This window comes from Corapipo altera, unplaced genomic scaffold (genome assembly GCF_003945725.1).
Source record: "Corapipo altera isolate COAL_440 unplaced genomic scaffold, ASM394572v1 22b, whole genome shotgun sequence".
In the NCBI taxonomy this organism is placed as follows: domain Eukaryota; kingdom Metazoa; phylum Chordata; class Aves; order Passeriformes; family Pipridae; genus Corapipo; species Corapipo altera.
The window spans coordinates 5,029,948-5,057,573 of NW_020884876.1; the positions used below are offsets into that span (position 1 = coordinate 5,029,948).

Sequence of the window (27,626 nt, forward strand, 5' to 3'; positions counted from 1 at the left end):
GTGGGGCGGCGGCGGGGTCGGGCCGGCGGGGCCGCGGCGGTGGCGGCGGGAGCTGGGCTTGGCGGCAGCGGGGGCGGCTCTCGCCGGGTACGCAGGGTACCAGCTGTCCGAGCGCCGGCGGGAGCCCTCCCGGGAGCCGGCAGGGGCCCGGGCGCTGCTCCCTATCCCCGTGGCGGCCGCTGCCAAGGAGACGGTAGGTGTGTGCGCGTCCTTTCGCAGCGGGACCGTCTCTGCCAGGGGCGGCCGGCCGGGGGGGCGCTTCCCGGGCTGTGGCGCAGAGGTGACCCTGCGTGGGGCCGGCCCGGGGCCAGGAGGCGAGTCAGGGCCCCGGGAGGAGCTGTGACCCCTCGGGAGAGACGGGCTGTCACCGGAGCGCGGCGGGGAGCGGGCACTGACGCGCCTTGGCTGCGCCTGGTGCTGTCCGAACCTTCCTTTAATAGAGAGTGCCGGTTTGCAAATGGAGCAGCTCAAAACCTGAGTTCAGCTTCTTTATACTTAGGACAGTTATCGATTTAGTATAAAATTTCCTGTAGAGTGAAAGGTTTACGCAGAGGTTCGTGCAAAGTGACAGCATTATGACAAATAACGCTTCAGCTGAACTAGTTCAGAGAAAACACAGGTTGAGTAACCAGGGGTGACAAGAAACAGTTGGAGTTTACCTGGAAAATGAAGTGATAGGGAGAAACTCCGCACCGTGACATGGGTAACGTGGTAATGATAGGGGTGGGGTTTTTTTCATTTAAAAATGTCAAGAGCTGTGATTAGGCATTGTCAGTATGGGATCTGCTAAGACTGGAAATCAGTGGTGCAAATGGCCTGCTTTCGGTATACCAAGTTTATTTTAAGCTGTCTTTGGGAGCAGGATCTACATTTTTGCAGCAGAGGCCTTGGTCTTAAGAATGAATGTTGTCAGCCCTTTTGCCCTGTGTCATTAGCGGAAATGCAGATTCTGTTGGCAGCATCCTTTATGAAGGGAAGTTGAGCCAGGTGTTTTTGATTATTCATGTACTTGAGTGTATATGTTTCTTGAGTGTGTTACTGTGGCATAGAGGACTGAAGACAAACTCCTCCAGGTTTTCATACTGGTTTGATTTGACAGAAATTAACACTGTTTTACTTGGCCAGTCTTAATTCTGAGTCTTTTTTCAGGGGAAATATGGCTCCTGCATCCTAGAATAGTCAATTAATTTAGTCGGATGTATAATTGTGAATTTTCAGATACATCACTGTAAAAGGACTGAGGTTGCAAATTTAGAATTAAGGTTATATTTTAATTCATGTAAAATTAAAAAAATATGTAAAATGTGTTTTCAATGTATACACGGGCTATTTTTTTGAAGACAAACACAGTTTTAAAGACAAACACCATGGTCCTATGTGGAAAACAGCTGTGAAACTTTTGGTCTGAGGTAGTGGGTTCCTGTGCTTCTTTAATTAGTGACTCTCGTGCTGCAAAAGGCTTGTGTAGCAGTGGGGAAAGACCATAGTTTGAAAGCAGATCCAAATGGTGAACTACCAAGAGTAGTTTGACCAGGAGCTTTATCTGTGATCCATTTATAATTGCCTTCTAGATGTATGATGAGCACCAGCTCTCTCACTACAGATTTCTGAAACATCTCCAGAGGTGGAAAAAAAGATGTGGATACTGTTCAAATTGCATTGAATGGTATTCATGGTAGTGACAATAACTTCTTTAATTCCTAAGTTTAAGGGCTGAGCTTGCAACCTTAATAGAGTTTAACAGTTTAAAAAGCATAATAATGTTGGAAGTAGAAAATTCTGTTGTGAAAAATCATAAAAGTGTCAGTGTTATTAGGATCAAGGCTGGAGCTCTTGGATATACTGCAGAGTGTGTTTAGACTAATGGCTGGAGGATGATAACCTGCAGCTTCTTTATAGATGAGTTTGATGGAATTGTTATGCATGTTTTGTTAGGAGATTTTTACAATTCTGTCAAGTACTGACCAACAACAAATGATGAGGGTCAAGTATCTTGGGGTTCTTTCTAGCTGCTTTTGGATGTTTCTTCTTTATTCCTGATGCACAAAGTCTGACACTGTTTTCTGGGGCTTTCGAGGGTTGTCCTTCCCCCACTTTCCCATTTCCCTAGTTCCCCCATCTCATTTCCCATCTCAGTCTGCGTTTCATTACACCGAAGCAAATAATGCAACAGCTTTTTTTTTTTTTCTCCTCTGTCCAAGCCACACTTTTCTGTTTCATCCTAATATTTCCACTTGTGTGTTTCTTCCTTAATCTTCCCTCTAGCAGCATGCTTTTTCCAAATGCATTTGCTTAGACCACTGGAAGCAAGAAGCAGCTGGTATCTCTGCTGTCAGTGTCTTGGTAGAGAGATCTAGAGCAGCTAGCTGGTGAAAGCAGTTACACTGTTGGTTTCTTGCATCACCCCTGGGGGACAGAATAACCTCTAAAAAAAACCCTCAGTCCTGACACTAAAGTGACCAGCCCCTGCAAGACCTGAAATCCTTTAAATCTTTAAAACATAGACAGCCATAATGTATAGACTTGTATAAATATAGACTTGTCAGAGAGTCTTAAAAATTTTTTAGTGTTCTAATGTGGGAAAAAGAAATCTGTCTCCTCTCACAGTTTTTTGTGTTCATTCAAAAAAAATTGTTCTGAAACAGCAACTGAGAATGGATAATTTAATTTTTAATGGTTAACACATAGTAAGTTTATAACTGAAAACAATATCACAAAAAGTGATATTCAGTAAAAAAGTAAAATATTTAGATACTCAGAGCGTTCGCAAGGACTCAAGATAGCTGCAGCTGTCTCATCTATAACGTTGGGGTTTGACCTCGGCTAGCAGGCACCACACAGCCACTTACTCACCCTCCCACAGTGGGATGGCAGAGAGAGCTGGTAGTGTAAAAGTGAGAAAACTAATGCGTTCAGATAAAGACGTTTAACAGGCAGAGCAAAAGCCGCACAAGCAAACCAAAATAAGGAATTCATTCACTGCTTCCTATGGGCAGGGAGGTGTTCAGCCATCCCCAGGGAAACAGGGCTCCATTACACATAATGGTGACTTGAGAAGACAAATGCCATCACTCCGAATGTGTGTGTGTCCATTTCCTCTTTCTTCCCCAAAGCTTTTATTACTGAGCACAGTTATATTGTATGGAATCTTTCTTTGGTAAGTTGGGGTCAGCTGTCCCAGCTGTGTCCCCTCCCAGCTTTTTGTGCCTCCCCAGTTATCTTGCTGGTGGGACAGTGTGAGAAGCAGAATGAACCTTGACAATGTGCCAGTGCTGCTCAGCAATAGCTGAGATATCTCTATGTTATCTACACTGTTTTGGTCACAAATCCAAAACATAACACCATACCAACTACTGTAAAGAAAGCCAAACTAAGTACAATATCTAGTCTTGAATTCCCATGTGTCTCTCTTGTTTCTTCAGAAGAATTTCTGTAAAAGTTTAATAAGTGAATTGGCCTTCTTGTTTCATCTAGGAAGCTCCAGCAGACAGCAGGACAGTTTTCTGATACCACCAAATACTAAAAAATTACAGTTAACCTAGTTTACATCTTGACTGTCAAAGAACAACTTTCTTTTCTGGCAGGTCACCTGCTTCCAGGTAATTTTCATATGGCTTGTGAAAATATTTTGAGAGTTTGCTGGTCCCAGTTAGTATCACTATGGTTTTTCATGAGATTTGGTTACTGAGTCGAAATAATGCTTGGCAGTAGTGATGGCATATTTAAGAATATAAGATTATCATATATATCTTGCTAGTTAGTTGCTTTGTCCTACTGCTGTCATCTAGGATTTATGGAACAAGTAAATTTTAAAGGGGCTTTTAGATTCCAAGAGTAATAGTGATGATTACACAGATGTTGATGGGACACTTTCTTGGCCAGTTCAGAAATGAGGCACACCATTTGAGAGTAACTGGAAAAAAAATGTGTTTCAGACTCGTAGAGAAACAATGTGTCAAAATGGTCTGCACATCTGTCCCCGTGTTCAATGAGGCTTTTACAGTATGAAACCTGATGAGCAATAGATTTGTGAATTTATGTACAGATGAGTGAGAAGATGCTCTTTGTTAGAAGTCAAGTAAACTATGATATGCATCACCAATATGGGGTCAGTGGTGTGGCAGGCATTTTGATCAGACAAAGATCATGTGATCAGTGCAAAAGTATACTTGCTTGATCGAGCATATCATTGGAGGTGTTCTGGTGGAGAGTAAAATTTGTTACAGAAGCAGCATGAAGCTAAGCTCCCTACAGGATTACCTTTTCCCAGATGCTTTCTGAGAATAATTCCAGTCATGACAGCTTTATATGTGATTACCTTGAGTGAAATCTTGTATGCTATAACAAAGCAGCAGCTTTAATTCCAAGACTGCTGCCTCAGAATCAAAGTAAAATTTTGCACTGGGAGGTGCTAGTTTTGTGTCTGAAGGTTTTGGTGAAGACTGGAAGAGCTCTGCTGGCTGACAGCTCCTTTAAAGTCTAAGAGATGCTTATGCAGAGCAGGAATCTCTTTGAATGAACTGTTATTTTGATACAGGTTCTCTGTATTGGTAACTGAGAATGATATTGACCCAAGAAGAGCCCTGATCTAACATACCGCTTATGAAGTATTTACCTTGTTGGAACAGCTGTGTATCATGTTTCTTTCAAAGAAATATAACAATTTTCTAAAAACATAATCCAGTGCCAGAGTTCCTCAGAGAAATTAGTACTGTCGTCCAGTTTCTTACCTCCAGAAGTCCAGCGTTATTAGTAAAACTTATTAAAATGGTCTTGGCAATACACATGATGCCTCTTGCACTCCTAAGAGATCTTTTTTGTAGTCATGTTGTCATTGTGTAAAGGTAGTGAACTCCAGGCCTCTATTTATTTTTAGGAGTTGGTCTCTTAAGAGTCATTTCCTTTAGAGGTGATTTAGGTATTAAGAGGGAGGCAGGGAGAGACAGATATGGAATGTGTACTTTATCACGTTTCTTGAAGGCACATTGATTTCCAGGAGAAGGAAGCTGGATACTTCGGAGGTTTCTAGAGGGTTTTTCCTCGTACCTCAGCAGTACTGTCAAATTCTCTTTTTGTGAAAATACTCAAAAGGTCAAGTTTATTTGTAGCAGCACATTTCTAAGTGCATTATGTCATGTATTTCCATCTCCATGAAATGAAGAACAAAACTTTTAACTCCAAAAAGCAAGGCAGACTTCCCTAGGAAAGAGACTCTTCGGCCTGCTCGAAGAGGATGCTGTTCCAAAAGATGCATGAGCATCATTTTTACAGAAGCCACTTGTAGCAAATGCTTTTTCATGTCGTAGGTCAATTGCCGAATGTAGGAAGATAGTTTGCTCTTCAGCTGATCAAAGATGAAGCTCCTTACTGGCATCATCCCGAGAAGAATAGTGCTTGCCAGCCAGCTGTAGTGAGAGCCATGCTGAAGAAAAAGGAAGGTTTAGCTTTTATCATTAATTCTGTGTTACTCCTAATGTTAAAAAAGGATAATGCATGTTTGGGACAGATGGATGCAGCCACTTGTATGTTTTAGTGCTGCATGCGGTGAAGCATGTGCAGGATATACACACTGACTAAAGCTTCTTGAGCTGCTATAGGTTAAGTAACTTCCATGTGAACTAATCTAAGAAGGACTGTTGGAGAATATTTTAGCATAATGCTTACTTCGAAGGATTTCTGGAATAGCTGTGCTTGCAGTTAAACACTGTTACCCAAGGATTTCCTGTAACACAATTGTACTTGAACGTGGCCCTTTTTACAGCATTTTAGATAAACTCTAGCTTCCTGTGCTTGTAAATACTTTAATACAATAATGTCTGTATCTCAGTGAAGCGGGATCAACTAACAGAATTGTTGGCTGTACTACATCTAAGTTGTCTGCTAGAAAGACAACTTCAGTAAGCATCAAAACAGTTTTGTCTACTTTGGGATTTTCCCACACTGGGAACTTGACGTTTAACCTTTTGGCCACCCAGCATGAAAACAGAATTGTGCTACTTTTATCTACATGGGAGCATATTAAATAAGCCTGAAGTCAAATATAAACGAAGGAAGTTAGGAACAGCATTGCTTTGAAAACCTTTTTATTTTAATGATTTGCACAGATTCTCATTGATGGAAGACAGATTACTTTGCAAGCAAAAATTCAAAGAAAGTTACTCACTTGAAATAAATTAAAGATTAAACTACTACAACAAACATAATTTTGACTGCAAGCAAAATGTACTTTTAGTAGTAAATGTTGGCTTCTTTAGCTAAAATAGTCTCACCTTTATCTCAGTTGGAAAAAGCAAGAGAATACTGAATTGACTTGGAACACAGCAAAGTTGTGATTTTTTTTTTTTTAATGTGATACTGCTGGAGCGTTTTGCCTCACGTGCAAACAGCATGTATATTTTTACCTGTTTGTTCTGTAAAATATTTTGCATTATTTGTAGGTATTCTCAGAATCTGGGAGTTGGACTAGTATTCTGGGTTTTGATAAAGGATTCTTGCAGATTACTTCTGTTGAGCTTTATGAGCTTATAGGCATCAGTTTTTAAATTTCCAAGAGAGGATTTCTGTATCTGGATTTAAGCTTGTTTCTGTGGGAAAATTAGATCTTTTGTCACAGAATAAAGACTTCCGAATTACTGACCTAATGTAGTACAAGACTCACACTTGGCAAAGAACATCTGTGGTTTTTAATAGAAGGAGTAATTATGTAGCATTTTGTCTTCTGCACTTTACTCACAGTGAATCTGAGCCACATCATTAATACTTACTGATATTGGGGTCATAACTACTGTAAAATTTTAGCTATTTTAATGCCACTGTGGGCTCATGCCATGTGTTAGGCTGTCAGTGTAAAGTTATTGCATGGGTTCACTGGAAGGCCATACAGGTTAATTTGTGTTATACCAAATTCTGACTGAGCATGTCTCTGAGATAAGAAAGCTAGTAAGATAAGCATGGGACCAGAAATGGAGATTAGGCCATGGTTCAAGTAATACATGGACACCACTGGTGACAGCACCAGACTTTCAGGGCATTTTGACCTGTCTCTGTTTGTAGACACAGTACACGAAAGGTGAACCCAAAATGGGAAAGGATTTTGAACACTGAATTTGCTTGATAGAAAGACTAGATTTTCTTCACTCAGATTTTTTTCTATGAAGAGGGAGGAAATATGGAGGGGTGTCACTCTGAAGAGGTTCTGCAAGGAATGATTTCAAAGTTGATTGACTTAAAAATGTCAAGTGTCTGTAAAAAAGATCTGCCTCTAAAGGACTACTGCTTTGTGACACATATGGTGGTACTATTAGAAGAAGCAAGGCTTTAGGTGGCCCTCTCTAAATACAGGACTTACAGAAAAGAGTTTTTAGTAACTATATTAAGTCATTGAAACATGTTAGAGAGCATTATCATATTTTCATTTCTGTAAAAAATTTGAAACTTTTGAAGCCTTTTCCAGGTACTTTAGGCTGTTTGTGATATGTTTGTAGCAGAGATAGAAAACGGAAGTGCACATAATTGAAGAATGATACTCTCTACTCAGAGAAGTACCCTGCCAAATTACTATTTGGTCTTCAATTTAATTTTTATTTACCTTGTTTCAATACCCTGATGTTAAAATGGACTTTCTTATGGAAAATGTTTCCTTCTGTTTTCTTTGCCTGATTGTGGCTTGCAGATAAGTGCTGAATCCATTTTAGAAAGTGCTTTGAAATGTCTTCTCCATGGAGGAGTTAGGTATATGTATGCACAATTCTGTGTTAAGGAACAGCAGGAAAGTAGGCCAAGATAATTTTTTCTCTTCAGCTGATTTAAACACCCCAAAAAAGTGTTTGTGTTCCATCCTCAGTCATTCTGCAAGGGTATGGCACAGGAGGACAGGGAGTGGGCGGTGAAATATGGAGCAGCAAGGTACCAGAGTTTGAGGGAGGAAGGGTGGGAGGATGATAACCATGAGTTGTTTGATTACAACTATTAACACTCAGAATTTTTTGAGAATAGGGAAAAGATAATATATTGTTCGTGAGCGCACATAAGCTTCAGTCTTGCCTCTTTTTATTTACTTCTTGAGTTGTGAAGTTGGAAGGATGGAAATTTTGTCTACCAGCTAGATTCTTGGTTTCAGTTGTGGTCTTTCCTCCCCCCCAAATTTCTAATTACAAAGCAGGTCTGCATCTAAAATTGCTATGATGCTGCTGTTGGGAGATTTGTGATGTGTCCATTTTTAAAAGGCAGAGAACCATAACATTATAGAAGGTCATAGTCATTAGTAGGCAGGATTGCCAAGAGGTTAGTAAATGAAGCATTAAAAATCTCCCCTCATTTGTTTGTCAAAGAGATTTACTTTCATGAAAGTGTTTGAAGATTGTTGATAATTACAGAGAGATTTAGTGTGGATAAGCTCTTGAAACTTCGAATACAAATTGCAATCTTAGTGAATGCTGTTCACTCCTTCACCAGCAGTACCTTCCCAGAGGTATCCAACATCTACTTTCTGTGTCTTGATCATAGAATCATAGAGTGCTTTGTTTTGGAAGGGACCTTAAAGATCATATAGTTCCTAATCTATTAAACAGTAATAGAAGCAGAAAAGCTCTGAACAAGACATTTGGACAAAAAGTAATATTATTTCCAAAGATGGTTTTATTTGTCAGTTTACTAAGGTGTGTGCCTGGAGTCTTCTGCAGCCAAACCTTGCTTTTATTTGGACATTTAGTATATGGACCAGTCATCCAATACATGTTAAGCCCTGAGTACATTTATTTAAATTCATGTTGGATCAATAGCAGAAATAACTAAAACAAGTTCTTTCAGATAAAACCACAAAGTTTAAAATAAAGTGGTGTTTTTATTCCTTGGAATAAATTAAGCTTGCAGTTTTCCCTTCACTTTAATTAGAAGTAGGTGGAGCTTGCTGCTGGAACGGGTGTTATTTTCTTTTCCATAATCTGTAAGTTCCTGTGGCCTAGGTTTTGAAACAAATAACTGTTCTTGTGGAGTAGATCCAGGCATTTATCTGGCTAAAAAAATAACACCACCAAAAGAAAAGTTCTCAGTCAGACCAGCTCCATTATCTAATTTGACACTTGGAAAAATGAACATAAAGTGGCAGAGCAATGGCATGTGGGTATTGGGCCTTTAGGGAGGTACTACTCTTTTTGGTGGCAAGCTGTATTCATATCAGGTGACAATGACTTTGAGCCAGAGCATGAAATATTGGCATTGCTATATAGTCAGAGGGAAACTAGATTGAAAAATGAGGCAGAAGTTAAGATTTTGCAGACCTGAGTACTGACATGTATTAAGTTTAAGCATGTCTTGAAAATTCCATGTTTGCAGCATGTTATTTTATACTTGTAGTAGCATAGAGTCCTTAAGATAATGTTGAAATATGTGTCTGAGAATTTAGCAAATGCTTTTCTCAGCCTCTCAAACAAAATACTAAGCAGTGGTACCTGAGACAGAATTTCTTGAGAGAGCAAAGAATCTGAACATGTTCTCAAAATGGTAACAGTGATCAAAACTAAGATGATATTTGAGAGAGACATTATCTACAGATTCCCTTGATTGTGTATGATTGATTAGGACTGATTGCAATCAATTATACATACTGCATGTGTAATATGGCCTTGAAGCAGTTTCTTTTCTGAAAATTGACTTTGCAGAAATATTGCTTTATTACTCATGCTTACAACCTGAATGTGTTCAAAAAGCATGTTTGTAATAGTGATAAAATAACACAGGTATCAAAAATAAGATAGATTATTAAACTTCAAATACAGGGATAATCAGTTGTGTCACTACAAGCTCTATCAAAACAATTGAGTTGAGTAAATCCCACATGAAGACATAGCTTGAATGCCACTGGACTGCTGAAGGATCAGTAAGACCAAAATATTCAGACAGTGAGATAGGACAGAAATATTTTGGCTTGCATGTGAGTATGTCAGAAAGGAATTTAGCTTCTTTTTATCATTCAAAGATGACTTTGTAGTCATCTAACTGGCTGTTAGATTTTTTTTTCTCCCCATATTTAATTTGGTAATCATTTGAAAATTATAAAAAACACAAAGCCCAGGTTTAAAGCTGCTTCTCAGGCAGAAGTGCAGAATATTTGTCTGTAGAGCAGTCTGGTGAAAATTATTGTATAAGTGTTTATCTCACTTTCTGTGACAGGTTTTTCTATTGAAACAAAACATTTTCACACATACAGACACAAAGCAATGATTTAAAAAATACTAGAGACAGTCCAGAAAGAGGAATAGCCAGTCAATAGTCTTTCTTCTTTCTACAAGGCTGGTGAAAGTGTCCTAGATAAAGTATTGAAGTAGTAAGACTCTCCTATATAAAATCAATTTTTTTCCAAATAGAAAGTGTTTGACCTCTTCTAGACACATTCATTTTTTATGTGTCTATTTTACAATCCAATTTAATCCTAGTTATAACTGGAGGCCATAATATTCTGTTTCACTGCAGTACTCTTACTAATTCTTTATTTTTTAAGGACTTTGTTTGGAAAGCTGAAGAAAGGTGAGCCCCGATCTTTGACTGTCCGGTATAAATGTGCTTTTGCTTTTAATTGCTGAAATCTGAAGTCTGTTCTTAGACGGGTTTTGGAAAACCAATTTCTGTTTGTATTTGAGGTCAGTTATCTCTTAGTGGACAGTGACTGCAGACATCTTCCAACTTCTGTTTGGGTTTAGATGCCTCTCTGAAAAACAAGGTTTATTTGTCAGTTGCTTAGTTGTTAAAAGAAAGCATAGTATTAGTTCAATCATGTGCTACTTGTTTCCTTAGTTTGACAGCCGAAGAATTTTAGGGATACTGCATGAAATGACAAGAATAACAAGCAACTTGGGATATTTCAGTGATAAGATGCTGCATTACTATTTTAGCATTCTGGGAGAAGTTAGCTATATCGTTGCTCTTCCTTTGGGTTTGGTGTTTTCATCTCTGAAAAAACATTGGATACTTACATTTTCTTCAAGATACTGATTCCACAGAGCAGCTTGCCTCATTGTGGGCTTAAAAAACTTTTCAGATAGCAGTAGTATATTTTCTGTTCAAAGGTTTGGCAGTGTTACACAAAGATATAATAATTCAGAACATTTTGTACTACCAAGTTTACATGTAAATCAGCTGGCTGGTAAATATACCAGAAACTCCTGACATATATAAACTCTTGTGATGTGTGAACATAATGCCATATTATACTTTTGTAACTCTGAAGGTATAATTGTGCTTTTCTCTTCTTCTGTTCCCCCAAGTACAGTAGCTTTAATTGCATTGGATACTCGAAATAGCAGTATTCATAGAAGAATTTACAGTGGAATACCAACAACCGCACTCTATGCACCTTTATGTTTACAGTTCCTTTATGATGAATGGCAATGCCAATTGTAAACCAAAACTTTTTTTGTACATTAAAATTGTTTCCTTCTGTCTTTGAAGGTTACAGAAAGCAGATCAGACCTTGAAGATTTGCACCTTTACGCAACTCCTCGGGAGCAACGGTTTCGTATGTTTGCCAGTTTAGAATTTGAAGGACAGCTATATATGACTCCACATGACTTCATTCAGGCTGTTACAAGTGATGAACCCAAATGTAAGCAGGAGTTTTATAATGATAAAATTGCTAGGGAAAATGTCAGCAGTGTATGTTATTTTTCCATTTGCTTTTGATTCCTACTTCTGTTTCTAACTGTAGTAAAAAGTTACTGCGTCTTCCACATTTTTATTTTTAATGCTATCCAAGTGCATACAATCAGTATGCTTGATTGCTACTATTGCAAACATCTGCTATTAGTTTAACTTTCTTCTCTTAAAGTCACAAACAGCTCAATAGTCATGAAAGACAGCAAGTTAATTTGTGTCATTTCCATGGACACAGTTCCTTTCAGAGCAGGCCAGTATTGCTGTAAACTCTTGCTTCCTTCTCTTTATAGTTATTCTATAAAGAGGCAACATATGAGTTCTCTAAATAACTTAGGATAACATTTTTTTGCGAATGTTGCCATCTTAAATTGTCATCTGCTGTCCTGTTGGAGTGTTTTGTCCCACAAAGGTTCTCTGACTATATCACAGCATTCTAAATAACATGCTTTGACTGAGAGATTCAGTCCCCTGGGAGATCCACTTTCTACACTTTAACATTGCCAGAGTTAGTACTATGTGTTAGTTAAATTAATGAAAAATCAGCTATCAACTTCAGTTCATTTATTGTAAAATCTCTACTTTAAGTATCAAAGAGTGACTGATTAGTAAGGTGATCCCTTTCGGTTCTAATTTGATTTCCTACCCCTCAGGTTTGCAGTGCATTGGTAGCAGCACACAACTTCTGGGGAATGTGAATATCTTTGCTCAGGTGTGACATGTGTGATCACTCACCTTGGGTCTTTCTTCGTGAAGTCTACACAACAGAGCTAGTATAGAGAACAGTCAAAAGCAGCACTAAAACAGTCAGGGGAGAGCTTAAAGCTCTGTGCAGATGTTGAATTTGTTCCCTTTGTTCTCCTAACAGTAATGAAACAGGGAAAGAATTTAGCCATGGCACATCAAAACTTCTGTAACTTTTGAATAAAGATATAATCTCGTTATAACAGCGAAGACAGAGGATAGAGCTTAGATGGGGAAAACTTGCAAAACTTTGAAACTCTTACCAGAAAGCAAAATTATTTTTTTTTTTTGCTTTGCAGTTAAAAGAGAGGAAGCAGATTGCTTATCACACAAGTTAATACAAATACACATCGATGATTTGTATCTCTGCCCAGACCTTCAAATCTTCCTTTTTCTGTTACTGTGGAGTTGGGTTTCACTGTGTATGGTCATGAAGCACTTGTGCTACATGTACTGGACATCAGTTAAACATTTGGTTTATGACAGTTTGACTGGCTTGACCGCACTATATGTATGGTTTGCTGTTAAAATTTTCCCATGCTAACAAAATTTATGCTTCCTCCTCTATCAAAGCAAGTATTCAGACTTTAAAAACAAAACCAAACCAAAAAGCATTTAACTCACAAGGACATTCTGTTTATCTCATTGCAAAGGAGAAGAGATCTGAGATCTGAACAGTCAGGCACCCTTCTGAGTTCAGTGTAGCAAACCTTGTTTGTATCAAAATCCTTCCTGTGCATCCAGTTCACCTCTGAGACCAAAAGCAAAACTAACCTGGATGTTCTTTAGATTTTTAGACTAATATCAGAGACTACATGGTTGACAATTATTTTAAGGGATTGTAACTAAGCAGAAGTGGATGACTTCATTATAGTGGAAGTCATATTGTCTGGGACATTTGGACAGAAGGCTGATAAATAGGAATAGGTGAAATAGATGACCCACAGATTACCACTTCCAGCTTCTCATATCTGACTGGGATGATTTTAACCCTTGTTAAAATTATCAAAGTACTGTCAAAGCATTGTCAAAGTACTACTTTGTCTGGTTGAGCAAGTCTTAATTTTCTGTCTTGCTCTATTGATGGCAGTGCATTTAAGGAAGGTGTTTTTCAGAATAAATACATTCTAAACATCCTATTTTGTATTTTTGGGGTCATTGTATAAATATGTTGCAGGTTGTAAATAATTTGGGTCCATTCAGGCTGACATACTAGAGCATCTATGTTTTGCATAAGAAAAAAAGAACATAGACGTGGGAAGTTTTATGGATGAAGACTAGGAAGGTCTTGGCGTTTTTTCTTTTTTGACAAAACTCCTTTGAAGCATAATAATAGTAGCTCTTTATGTCTGCTTTATAGAAAAGCTAATAATACTAGACCTGAATGAGATTTGTGATGGAGTGAATGCATCTATTGTGATTGATTTACTTTGGAAATCATGTAAACCCTACAAAAGTCAAGAGGGTGTTCACTTCCTTTTTTGATTAAACACTAACTAATATTATAAGAGTATATTTTCTCTTATAAAGTAGAGCTTTTTACTCCAGTTAGTTATTATAGAAAATAGAAAATAAATGCTATAATTAACTTGCTGCTGTCTTTATGGTGTGGGCTTTCATTTGGGAAAATATAATATTTTTAGGAGTCAAGCTTGATACATTTGTATCAGCCAGTTATGAGAAAAGGAAATATATTTTGTTCCCTGTAGTGCTAACTATAGTAATTTTAGCCTTAGTTGTAAGAAGTATGAATGTACACTTAGATCTTCACTGACTTGTCTAGAAAGAAAATATGTATATAATGTATGAGACTGGAAAATTATCTGATTGGAAAATTAGATATATCTATTCTCCAAGTTTTTTATGGTAGGCATAAACATATATGGATTTGTATGGTAAATGAGGTCGTTTTGGGGGAGTTTATTTAGTTTTCTGAGACGAGACTTTAATTGAATTTTAAAAAATAAGGTGAAAAGTATATGAAAATCTGTTAGCTTGTGTTACGATGTTGTTTGATATAACTCCCCCATAGTTAGAGTGGGATTTGTGGACTGCCTTGGTGCAAACCTTTACGAAGATGTAAAATGAATTTCAGTCAGTTTTTAACTATGAACTAATAACAGACTGTAGTAAGTAGCTTCTGTATTGTGTTAATTATTTAATGGAGCATGGGAAAGGGATTTCTAATACCACAGTGTGTTTTGCTCTATAAAAAGGAGCCTTTACCCACCAAAACTTTATGGATTTGATCACATGCAATGCTACTTTTTGTACCCTTGTGAATTCTGATATTCACAGAGCCGTGTCTTAGTATTTATTGCATCTGTGCAAATATTTGTCTTGAGAGGGTGGGGATAGACCTCAAGTTTTGAATTCTTGAATGGTTATGGACAACTCTTGTTGAATATGAGTATTGTCCTCTGTACCTGGAGTTAAGATGTTAGGAAGAAAGGATCTGGTCAGTCATAGCCAGATTTCAGTGGTAATGAGCAGTTCTGAATTGGAGGTCCTCTTCAGCTCTTCTGTTATAACTTACAAAGAATTGAGCCTGACAGAGGCTGTAAAAGGAAGCTGAGTTACTAGGAAGGGCTGAAGAGGGTCTTAGCGCCTGGTGTAGTTTTAAGGACTTTTTTTTTCTGTGTTTGCTTTAAAATGTATCAGTGGTCCCTGAAGCAAGGGCTGGAATTTAGGTCTCCCTACAATCTGCATTGTAATACTACTGCTACTAAATAATCATTTCAGAATATTGAAAGCTGAAAACAGGAAACCATTTCCTGTTAAATGTTTTAAGGATGTATTTTGGAGGTTGAAAGTCTTTTCTCTCACTGAAGCAGAGTTGGATTAAAAACTATACATCTGAATTGTTTCTTTAAAGTTAGGACTTCAGGTATGTATTAAGCTAACTTTTTTTAAATAACGTAAAGAGAATTTTTTTGGAAGCAGGTTAAAGGTTATACTCATGGAGTAAGGAAAATACTACTTCTTTGTCTTGAAAACACAGTGTAATGCAGTCTAATTTTTATGACATCACATTGGCAAAACTAAATGCTGTGAGCTCATGACTTTGTCTTTTGTTGCAGGTGCTAAAAAGTGGCGATCCCTTTCAAAGCAGGTGGGCATCAATTCCTGTGTGTCTTATAACCATATATTTTGATAGTTACTTTCATTCAGTATGTAAACAGAGTCACAGGAGAGTTTAATTTCTTCATTGTTGTCACTTCAGAGTCAGTGGAATCCAGAATCTCTAAGATGCTTTAGCAGTTGTGCCTGTTATTTACTGACTTCCTCTAGCCTTTGGCAGTTCCTTCCTCAGTCCATATCTGCCTGCATTTCTTAGTGTCTAGGTGTAACAGGTATATCCCAAACTGACTGAAATACTTATGCCACTCTCTCCCTTTTTGTGGTGTTTAAGTGCCTCTTACTTTTTTTTTCCCCCCACATTTCTATAACTGCAGAAGCACTCTGTTTCCCTGTATTTTAAGGAAAGTACATTCATATTCATGGGTGAAGTCTGCTTTAGTTCAGGCTGAGTGTTTTAAAAGAACAGTTGCTTGGATTTTGTATGAAGACTTTACTGAAATGCAGGGAAACTTATCCTTGGCTTCACTGAATATGATCAGTGGTGAGTAATTCCAGCCACAGATACATTGCATTCATGCAGATGAGTAATACTTGCAATAATTGTGTGTGCAAAATTTATATGGTGCTTGAGTTCTTTCAAAATGATTGTGTTAACTGCAGTTAAATTAACTGGTAATTTGCTTGCAGTTTCTTGTCTTTTATATTGATTTCCTAGAATTTACTCGTAATGTGTTGACTTCTTCATTAAATATTGAACTATATGCTTTTATATTTTTTAAATCTTATTTTTTAGGAACTGAATCAGATCCTTATGGAGACACCACCAGTTTGGAAAGGATCATCCAAACTTTTCCGTAACCTTAATGAGAAAGGTGATTGATGAAAACTTATTTTCCTGAACCAAATTATCACTGTATTAATTTGTTGTGGTTAAAGTGAAGTTGTACTTTCATATGCATCACAATTTCAAAAAGATAAAAAGTTTGTCCTTGCTTTCTCCATTTTACAGCATGGAAAAATTCCTTTTAGTCTCTACAGTGTTTTAATGATGCCATCTTACAGCTAGCCTCTTCAGGTGAATTTGTGTCTTAGAGTTTGTTAAACTCATGTTGGATGTTTCAGGTTGAGTTTGTTGCAATGAATGGTATATGGACAGAGTATTTTAATAAAGACACAATATCTTTTTTTTTTTAATAAGTTTGATAATATGATTTATTTCCAAAGATGGTAATGGTATTGTATATCACCGAATAAGCATTTTGTACACAACACAAAGTGACAGTTTCAGAAATGCTATATATCCCTTTAAGTTCTGCAGATGAGGGCTTTGATAACTTTTAAAACTCACACTATTGGTAAATGAAGAGCCAAGAGTCACTTCTGGTCTCCTCTTTTTTTTTTTTTCTTAATAAGCTCTATCAAAACTTCAAAACCAAAAATACAGAGTGTAAAAACCAATGATGGCTTGTACAGACATTTAAAAGCTATTTATGATAAATTATCCGCATATTTATTTGCTTATATTCAGAATGGCAAAGGTCTGGTGGAGCGTCTGAAACATTTTTAAAAGCAGCCACAAGTACTTGCTATAAAATAAAGACAATTTATGGATGTTTAAAATAAATATGCCAGCAACAAAATTCCAATCAAATGCAGCTCAAATTTATTAAAAGACTAAGTAGTATGAACCTACTCTCAGAGGAGGATCCTAGGCTTGAATCTCTAGTGCATGAAGGCACTCACTTTTTTTTCTCAGTGTGCAGCCAGAACTCTAGAGAAGCAGAGATTGGCACATCTTTGCACTGCATTTCCATGTATTCCTTTGCTCTAGGCTGCTTTCTATATAGTCTAGCTGACTTTTGAAATATCAATTGCATAAAAATTCAACCTCAGAATCTCTTAAATCAATACATTATCAGTTTTAAAAAAACATGTCTGGATGTTGCTTGTTAAGCCTGTAATAAAATGTCTGCAATATGCACAGCCTTGATTCAACAGTATCTTACTCCAGTTTTCTGCCAGAGAAGTTCTACAGAAGTTGATGGAATTAGGAGGACTCAAAACTGTCATAATAAGATGGTAAAATTAGTAATAAACTTTAGCAGTTAGATATTTTTTCAGCATGCTTTCTGAAAAAGTGAGTTCTGTTGTCCAGTTTTATACATAATATGAGAAAATACAATGGGTCTTAGGACTGATAATGTCATTCAGTAAGCCAGTGAAAGGAATGGGAATAGAATTCAGCTCTCCTTAATTCTAATTTAGTTGTTTGGGTTTTTTTTATTTATTACTTTACTCATTTTATTTAAAACATGCACATATGAAGCAAGTAGCAAAAGCCTATGTCCATTTATTTTCCCTTGGATTTCTTTAATTCAGATAAACCACACAGATTTATGCCCATTTTCCTTAAGTTTTATTATGTTTTATCCTTGAGTGCCTTCCTTCTCTTCTTTCGGACCATAGTGTAAGCTTTTCTTCCCTTCAATCATCATTTCAGAGCCTCTCTCCCATAACACTCAGAGCAATCAACCAGAACTATCTGTCTGCAGCTACAATACACCAGTACAAACAAAAGGAGAGAATGCTTTCAAGGCCTTGTGTATTGCTCTCTTCATACTGTGATGGACTACTTGACAATTGCACTTTCTTTCTCTGTTTTACAACAAAGAAGGTGTCATCAAAAAGCCAAAAATACATATTTACATTTATTGACTGGTCACTAAAGAAGGTTTTATATCACTGAATGAAAACCTTTGAGGTATCTGATTTCTTGATAGCAGGTCTTTGAAAACTAATTTCTGCAAGCTGCTGTATAAAATCAAGAAGATAAAACATAAGAGTGTGTACTATTTAAATGCCTTTATTTAATCTTTGCCAGTCTTCAGTGTGGAGCTATGTGTAAATTGAGGAAAAGAGTAGATGGTATTAAAAATACTTAGTAACTTTCCTAACTAGATCTACTAGTAGTAATAAAATGTTGTTTGTGAAGACTTAAATTTGCTTTTGGATCAAAAGATGGGAAATGAAGTATAACGGAAGTAAAATCCACGTGAATGATACAATGTTTTGAGTTTTAATTGTACAGATTTTTCAGTGTAAAAAAAAGTTCAGATGACTATTTGCATGGTTTGTCACACACTCAGTTAAGTCAGATTTTAAAAGATATTTAAACATCCAAAGATTTGGCTGCTTTTGGAAAAACTTTTGCACCTGACTTGGACTGAAATCAAGGAGACAGCCGGCAACTTTTGAAAATCCCAGCTGATAGACATCTTTACTCTCAGGCATCTAAATACTTTTTTTTTTTTTTCTCTTTTGAAATAGTCTAATATTGTGGACTGACTTAACACTTCTGGTTTTGGAGGGCAGACAAAATCAATTTGTTAGAAATAAGGAACATGTTTTCCTAGTTCAACCTCAAAGATCGTTGGAGCTAAGGGCTTTTGGGGGAGCTGCAAGTCATTGTTTTCAGTTCTTACTGAACTGTAAGATGCTTCTCGTTGTTGCCGCCGTGGGCATTTTGAAAAGTTGTCTCTTTTTACCCCTTACTTCAGAGCTAGAAAAGCACAAGTACAGCTTATGGTACCAGACATAGTATTTGGGGATTGACTTCAGCTCTTATTTAAATTTTGCCTTAATTCCTTCTGAAGGGAAAAGGAAGTGCCATTCCACACTGTGATTCCCTTTTGACATCTTGTAAAAGATGAAAAGCCTAGAACATATTCCTTACAGGTCTTCTGAACTTAGAAGAAGAGAGAGTACAAATGTCTTTAACAGGCTTTAAAAATATTTAACAAATTACACATATATTTACTAAGAGTTTTAATATGAATTTCTGGTAATTATTATGAAAAGGTTCATACAAGGTCGACTTAAAAGCCAAAACCTGTGCTTTCATAAGTAACACGAGACCAAGTTTTCTGTTAATATAATGCACTTAAAAACCACATATTGAAGTCAAGAACTGTATTCAAATGGGATGTATCAGGAGGGAACAATGTTAATGTTCTCCAAGTAAGTCTTTTCATACTCTTAGAGAGTGTTGTCATGAACTATTGGTGGGATTTTTCCAAAGAAAATTTAATAAATCATTTATATTAGCTTTTAAGAATCTATCCAGCTTCTGTTTAATGAGCCATTCTCCACCAACTGTAGTTGTTTATTTGCCATATTTAATGTACTCCTCCCCTAAAATACTAAAAAACAAACAAAAAGCCTCACACTCCAGTTCAATATTTTAGACAAATAACTCATTTAACAGGTTGAATACAGTTATATGCACACAAGTATGAATATGCATATACACACGTACAAAAATTCTCCTTATACATAGATTTAATGGTTTCAAGTTTAGGATATAAAGTGAAACTAATATGACATAACTTTTTTTTTTTGTCTTCAGGTGTGATATCTTACACAGAATATTTATTCCTCTTATGTATTTTAACAAGTAAGTATTTCTGGAGAAAAAACCCTAAAAGATTCATTATAAATTTCTACTCTCTGAATGTGTTGCTGTATGTTAAAATATTCTTACCCTTATCCCGCATATCCCAGTATTGAAAAAACTATATCATACATCTCTATGTCCATTTGAACCTCTTTTGCCCTAGTGGAATCTTGTGTTATGTTTATTGAAATGTTGAGGAAGCCAAACTATACACTTCAGCTAAAGCCCATTTAACAGCTTAAGTTTATTTTCTTGTTTGAAATTTCTATAAAATTTCAAGCTAAATTTGCTGACATTCATAAGGGACACTGAATACAGGGAGAAGAGAAGGATACTCATTATTACTTGTTTCACCTATAGGTGTGCCTGATAGGTAACATCAGAGAGACAATAATAAAATATAAAGTATTTATGTTAGAAAACACTAACAAAATTGAATAATTATGCTTTTATCACCCATAAAACTGAATTAGAATAGAGTTAGAGTGAACTGAGCCCGATACAGACTTTGTTTTGATGTTTTGAGATGTGTTTTTTGGGAAGGAACAAAGAGTTTTATTTGTCTTTCATTTGTATGTAATTAAACCATTTCTACTGGATTCATAGTGGGTTTTCATCAGACATGATCTGGATTCCTTTTATGAATCAGAGCAGGAACTTGACCCTAAACTCATCTCCAACTCCAGCTCAATGGATATTCTTCTGTTACTTCCTTGTTACCTGGGTTAACTTTTGGCCATAATTCATCCATATTTCAAATCTCTGAGTGTCACCAAAATGTTACCTAAAGGCTTCACTTCCCCGTGTTTCAGAAATAATTTAAAATTCTAACCTGGTCTCAAACTTCAATGGCTCTAAACATGTAAATAAGAAAATGCTGGATGTCTTTCTGCATAGCATTTATTTTGATCAGAAGCTATTGGATCCTGTAACTTTTTTGCAAAATCTTTAAAAGTGTCTTTTTGAAACACAGAGTTTTAATAAAAAATGTATTTTCTACAAATCTGGTTTTGTAACATAAAATGGATTCTGCCTATGAACAATCTTAACTATCTAACCAGCCATTACTGTGAGATATTATTCTTGAATATTTCATGTTCTGTTTCTACTTTTGTGAGCACGCATTCTGGTGGCATAACACGGGTAATACTGTTTTACAGATGGTACGATTTGCATTTACTATGTACACAAATGTACTGATGTACATTAGTTGAGGGTATGGCTATTATAAATGGACATTGAATAATTCCCTAGAGTTTTATATTTGCTTTCTTTCTAAGTAAATAAATAATTGAATGGGGTTTTTTTTGGCAGAGCCACATGCAGGTTTTAGAATTGCTTTCAACATGTTTGATACGGATGGCAATGAGATGGTGGACAAAAAGGAATTCTTAGTGGTACGTATATTTTCAGGTTTCGAAGTAATCTTGAAACAAATGTGATGTCAATAGTTATGAGCATACAAGCTATTCTTCACTAAGTGCAGTTGTTTATTTGCCTTATTTAATATAAATGGGTATTATAATGTAAATTGAAAATAGTAGCTCCTTCTTACAGTGCATGGATGTGCTGTATATATTGATTTTTTAAGCTTAATTCCAGTTTTTATTCTGTATCTTTTTAATTGCTTCTACATTCACATATAGTTAGGCTATTAAACTAATATAGCTGTATCAATTGTCAGCAGAGTTACTTAATTGCTATAATCATAAGGGACTTGCAAAAGAATCTTTTCCTGGGAGACCACTTCACTTTGCTATTCATTCTGCTGATAATTTCAAGTAACCTGAAAATATTGACTGACATAATGGGACACTATCACCTGTTTTGGACAAGATTTGTAATTAAATAAAACATATTGTACATATATCTAGTTCAGGTTCTCTAGAAACTAACATCTAAAATTTTGTGGTTTGTGCTGTAAACTGCACAAGGCCTTTATTTTTTACTGAACAAGTACAGATGATTAATAAAATATATACAAGAATCGAATCAGATGCTCATAAAAAAAAGACATTTGCAGAAGACATAAATTTTATCTTCACAGAGTTTTGTGTAGTTGAGCTTATAAATAAATACAGTAAATACACATGAGAAAAAGTCCACTGCCACACTGACAAAGATGGAAAAAAATATAAAGAACGAAACAGACACATGGAATGTATTTAAGTGTCTGATCCCATTTTATTTAAAACAAAGACACCCTAATTTCCTGTGTGCAGTTTCATAATTGATTCAGATAAACTATGCTAACCTAAAGAAAACAAAAATGTGAAAGAAACTGTGCTTAGTTTTAAGGACTGAATTTCCCTCAGTTCTCCTTTTCAAGGAAGTTACATCTGAGGTCCGGGGGCTTGTTTTCTGGTGACATAGCTTAAGCAGAACAGGTGTCATTTCTTTTGGAAGGTGAAACCGCTTGCAAATTGTGGCATGCTGATAACTTTTTTGTCTTCTAATATTAAATGTGCTAATTCCTAATAGACATCTCCAATTGGAAGAACAAAATAGCAAGCATTGGATTAATTAGCAAAAGGAAAAATAGATGAAGAAGAAAAAAAAGAAAACTTCTAATGATTCAATAATACAGAATATAGTGGAATACTAAAAACTTTTTTTGTTTTAAAAAAAGGACTTCAATCACAACAGCTAAATGGGAGAAAATTAAAGCAGGAGGCTTCATCTTTCAGAAACTAATGCTAAAAATGAAATAAAATAAGCATATGAAGTGGGAAGTAAGGACAACATTTAACTATGGATATTGTATCTTTCTTTCTAACTATGTTTTTATAGTCTCCTTCACATCCTGCTATGTATTTACTGTCTGTCATGGTCCCTGGCAAAAAATTCTCCTTATATGTTTTCTCTTAGGAGACTTGGTGCATTAAAAAAAGAAAGGAGAATTTTCAAACATCAGATATACTGTCCTCCACCTATGATTGTGTTTAACAAATTCATATAGATTAAACCTGAGCATAACTCTGCTTCATTAGAGTGTCAGTGACACTTAAAAGTTAGTTTGAAACCTGTAAGTCAGAATGGTAGATCTGAAGTGAAAAAAATTGAAGTAGGTAGGTAGATAGATAATGTTTGTGTAAATAAAAGTGAATTTGAAAATAGCAGTTGAATCAGTGATGCTGCAACTGTGATAGAGTTGACCCCAGAGCATACATTTGGCTTCTGTACTCACTTTGAATATGACGCGTCATACCCTCTGTGTCTGGAAGCAGGAGGCTGTTCAAAAGATACCATTTGAACTTGGTCCAGTATTTGCAAAGTATTTATCCATAGATTACAGCCAACTATCAACACAAAATTGGAAGTACAGTTAATACTATTCAGTTTTGCAAATAAAGAGACTTTAAAGAGTTTTGTTTGGGGATCACATGTTGGGTGATTCTTGAGGAGAATTGTACATGTAGTGAAGAGTTAAAATTCTGTTAATTTTTCTGTTAGCAGCTTTAGTGTTTTTGTAAACTAATTCCATGGTGTTTGTGCTTCCCTTTTTGCTTATGTAATAGGGTTGAGGTCAGGGAACAGACGGATTGTGTTGCCTTGTTACAGGAGATCCTGTTTTTGCTGCCTTCAGTAGTCAATCCCATTATCCTGTTTCAAACAATGTTCCTATGAAAGTACTCCTAGACCCTTTTTGAATTCACTTCTTTACTCGCTGGTATCCTATAGCACCCCTTCTGAACAAAAGATCCATTTCCAGAAGTTTAGCAAGTGCTTTAATGATGTATGCAACAGAATCCTACTCCCTTTGCCTCTGTGGCAGGGAAAATACATCCAAGGATGCATTGCTTTTTACCAGTCTTTTTTGGTTTTTCAATTACTGCCACTCTTCGCTTCTGCTCGATGGCGTGTCACTTCACTTTTCACAAGGGACTTTCTTTCTACTTCTCTCTCTTCATTTAACTCTTTTCTTTCCATTGTTCTGGGTTGCAAACTGTGTAATACTCTAGGCCATACAGCTAGATGTCCAATCATGACTCTTTCCTTGTCAGCATAAGTTACAGTAATTTGGGCGTGAAGCTTTGCAAAAAATTAGAAAAAAATATCAAGATCTGTAAGTTCATCCATACTCAAAAATAGGTATAGTGACACACAAAATATTCTGGTCTGTATTTGCCTTATAGGAAATTCCAGAACACTGTAGTCAATTTTATTAATTCATAGCATGTTTTTTATAAATGTGTTTTGCTACTTAATCGCTAAACGCTGTATTCTTTTGTTTCAGTATTGTCATACGCCTGCAGTAAAGCTTCCTGATCCCCTTGTCTTAGCCATCTACCTTCTCTGAAATAGTGATATCCTGAAATTTAGTTTGGAAAATTTCCTTGCAAAATTTATCGCACACACTTTGTTTCACATTCCGATCCCTGGGGAGCTGTGTGGATGCCATTACAGTATCAGGTTTTATCAGACTCTTGGTAGGTAAAATCAGGTCTTTGAAAGGACTGCCACAATGGTGTCTGTATGCCATGGTGTTTGGTTGTGAAAATACCATATTCCAGATAGGATGAATTTGTCAGCTGCAGTATTTATTCTTTTTCCAGCCCACTTAGAGGATAACAAATGCCACAAGTGACAGTACAATATTTTCACCCGCAGTTTTTTAAAAACTGAAGTTTACTGGTAGAGATCTAGGTGATATCATAGTTAATACTGCACTCTCTTGCTACAAAGAGTAAACACTGTGACACTTTTTTCCAATGGTTTGGGAATATTAATAGGTGTTACTATAAATAAAAAGATCTAAATAAAACAGATACTTACAAAGAAAGATAAGTACAAACCAGTTCATACTCTGAAAACTTTACAAAAATAAATATGCTCAAGAATCTATGTTTGAAATCTTGTATTTGAGGTTTTCTCAGAAGTCATGTTTAAAGCTCTTAATGTTGAGATAGTTGTGAAAGGGGTATTTTACAAGACCTGAAGGTATTCTTTGAACAGACTTGAAAAAAAAGGGTACTTGATAAATTACTCTTGAGTAGTAGTCTGTTGCTGCTGAAGGGGAATGTTTCACCGCCACCAGGTGTTTCTACCCCTCCCTTGTGCCAGCAGGAGTTAAGAACTGATCAGGTTGGAAACTAACAGTATGAAAAAAAGATTGATCCAGCTGACAGTGTAACTACACAGATACTAATTAGTACCCAGCAAGAAAGAATGTGCCTTGAGGTGGTGAAAAATGCTGGAACTCCCCCTTTTTATATAGGTCAGATTGGCTAAATAGGATGTTCTTAATATTGTGCTCTCAAGTAGAATTGTTAGCCTTCCTTTGTGGAAAAAAATATTTCCTTTTTCCTTTCTGTAGGATGGTTTAAGTCACAGAAAGAACATAAAGGCATGACTATGAACAATAAAACATCATTGAAACACCACTATTTTAGTAAAGAGCTACATTTTAATCCTGTTTGTAGTTTCCTCATGATGAAAGGTTGTTATGCATGTGAAATAGCCTGAACACTAAATATAAATAAAATTGTTTGGTTTTTAGCTCCAAGAGATCTTCAGGAAAAAAAATGAGAAGAGAGAAAAACGAGGAGATGAAGAAAAACGTGCAATGCTGGTAAGTAAAATCAGAATAGTTGCATCTGGGAGTTGGTTTACTTTCTTCAATGTAGGACAAAATTGTGTGTGTGTGTATATTTCACTAATCACTATTTTTTTAAACACTAAATTCATATTGTTAAAAGAATATGCATAACCTTTTATGCAGAAAAAAAGCATTTATCCTAAACTGCAGTTGCTGAAAAAAAAAGTAAGTGTATTATATAAAGGAAAAAATAGTGTTTAAATATGGTTATGACATGTTATGACAGTACCATTGGTTGCATTTGGAGTCTTTAAATCTGGGGAAAAGTGAATAGTAATGACCCAGTGAGAGATCTTGGTGACGAGACCAAGACTCTTGCTTTCATCACTAACTAAAGCTGTTCATGTAGACATACTGGTCCTGATGCCTGTTATCAATAGAGTAGTTTTAAAATAGATTATGAAATATTACAAGTGAACTTAGATTTTATTTTCAAATTTAAGCCTTTACTAAATAAGGCTTATGACCAATGCAAAAGTTATATATATGAATCTGAATAGATTTTTATGGAATATTGGATGCTCCCATGATTTCATATTTGCATTTCTTATGGACATAAGAAAGGTAAGTCCGAAATAAATGAGACTGTGGTGGTTTGTCTGAAGGATGGCAGCAGTAGCAGGTACTTATTTTACTGCTGGAAAAGCAAAAATTGGGTACAAATGTCTGTCAAGCCCACAGCAGAACAAACCACGTTCATTTGCAATTTGCATATTTATGGAAAAAATTCTTTGCTATAGGAAATATTTTGACACATGCACAGAACTTCTCACAGTGTTCATTATCCTTTTGCAACCGTAGATGCTTGATCTCAGTTCTTTGTCCCTGAAATCATAAGAATTTTGAATTTCAAGAATTAATACTTTTTAAACCTTCCCACCCTCTCCTGCTCAGCTTTTCAAAATGCTAGGTCAGTTGTTGAATCTCACAAACACTGTTTATTTTGACAAAAGGAAATGTACACACAAGGGAAGAGCTTTTGGAAAACATAAAGACTGCAAAATTGCACGTTTCTCCTGAGAGTAATTTCTACAAATCTGTACTTCTCTTTTGAAAATTTGAAGAATGAGACTGAAAATAAACAATTTTTTCTTCACTGTCATTTTGCAAACAAAAAACCAAGAAGACTAGTAATATAGAAAGTAAAGGTTGGTTGTCTTAACCTATTTTGTTGTCTTTTTTTTCCTCCCTTCTTTTGTCTTCATTCTGACGTGTGATACTTGGCTTGACCCATTTTTGCTGTATGTCAGCGTCTTCAACTTTATGGATATCATACTTCTACTAACAGTGTATGTACTCTAATTATTTTCAATTGATGCAGTCTTCACCAGTGAGATAATATGCTATAAGAAAATTTACTATATTAATCTTTTTCATGAAGTAAATTACTTCTGCTAATCTGTAAAAATGCGAGGGATCTTTACCTGTGTAAAAGATTGTGCATGCTCATTGCACACGTTCTGAACAGGCAAGCCTACCAGGAGGAGAGGTTGTTCTCTTTATTTATATATGAAGGAAACAATATTTTTAAGGAAAAGTTGAAAATACATTTTAATAAATTGTAGACTTATTCTTAATTAATGTATGTAAATTAAGTCATCCTGCATGAGTCAGTTGATTAAGCTCTGTCTTGTTTCCTCGTGTATAATGTGAAGTAATAATTGGTCAAATGAATCCTTTACCTCTTTGTTTCGCCCAAAAAGGGAACCAGAAGAGAGCTTTCCTGTTGTTGTGCTTCGCTTACAGAACAAATACATAAGAACTTCCAGTGTTGAACTAGAATAGGATTTTACAGAAAATAGTCCCTGTATTATGTAGGTGACACTAAACTTCAATCATTTCTGAGAGGTGGGAGAGAGAATCAGCAAGAGAGAGATCTAAGGTTTTTAATGTCTTCATCTTGACCTGATTAATTTTTGGATCATGGCAGAAGTAAAACTTTAAAAAAAAAAACCAGATTGATTTGATGTTTAAATAGAAGAATTAATCTTGTTTTGGTATGATTGTTGTGATATTCAAAGTGAGGAGATGCAATCTGAGAATTAGATGACTAGTGAAATTCCAGTTTTAAAATTTGTTTCTTTATACAATCACTCATAGGAA

At 36.0% G+C, this 27,626-nt stretch overlaps 1 protein-coding gene across 1 annotated transcript in view; it reads left to right on the top strand.

Annotated features, from left to right (window-relative positions):
- The first annotated feature begins 66 nt into the window (after positions 1-66).
- Positions 67-27,626, top strand: part of MICU3 (mitochondrial calcium uptake family member 3) — a 53,274-nt gene continuing 25,714 nt past the window's right edge. The window contains exons 1-8 of the mRNA XM_027635550.1: positions 67-193; positions 11,446-11,599; positions 15,471-15,502; positions 16,265-16,343; positions 19,877-19,924; positions 21,239-21,321; positions 25,425-25,496; positions 26,774-26,812. Coding sequence (XP_027491351.1) covers positions 11,515-11,599; positions 15,471-15,502; positions 16,265-16,343; positions 19,877-19,924; positions 21,239-21,321; positions 25,425-25,496; positions 26,774-26,812 — 438 coding nt within the window. The 5' untranslated portion in view covers positions 67-193; positions 11,446-11,514. The remainder of the gene's footprint in view (positions 194-11,445; positions 11,600-15,470; positions 15,503-16,264; positions 16,344-19,876; positions 19,925-21,238; positions 21,322-25,424; positions 25,497-26,773; positions 26,813-27,626) is intronic.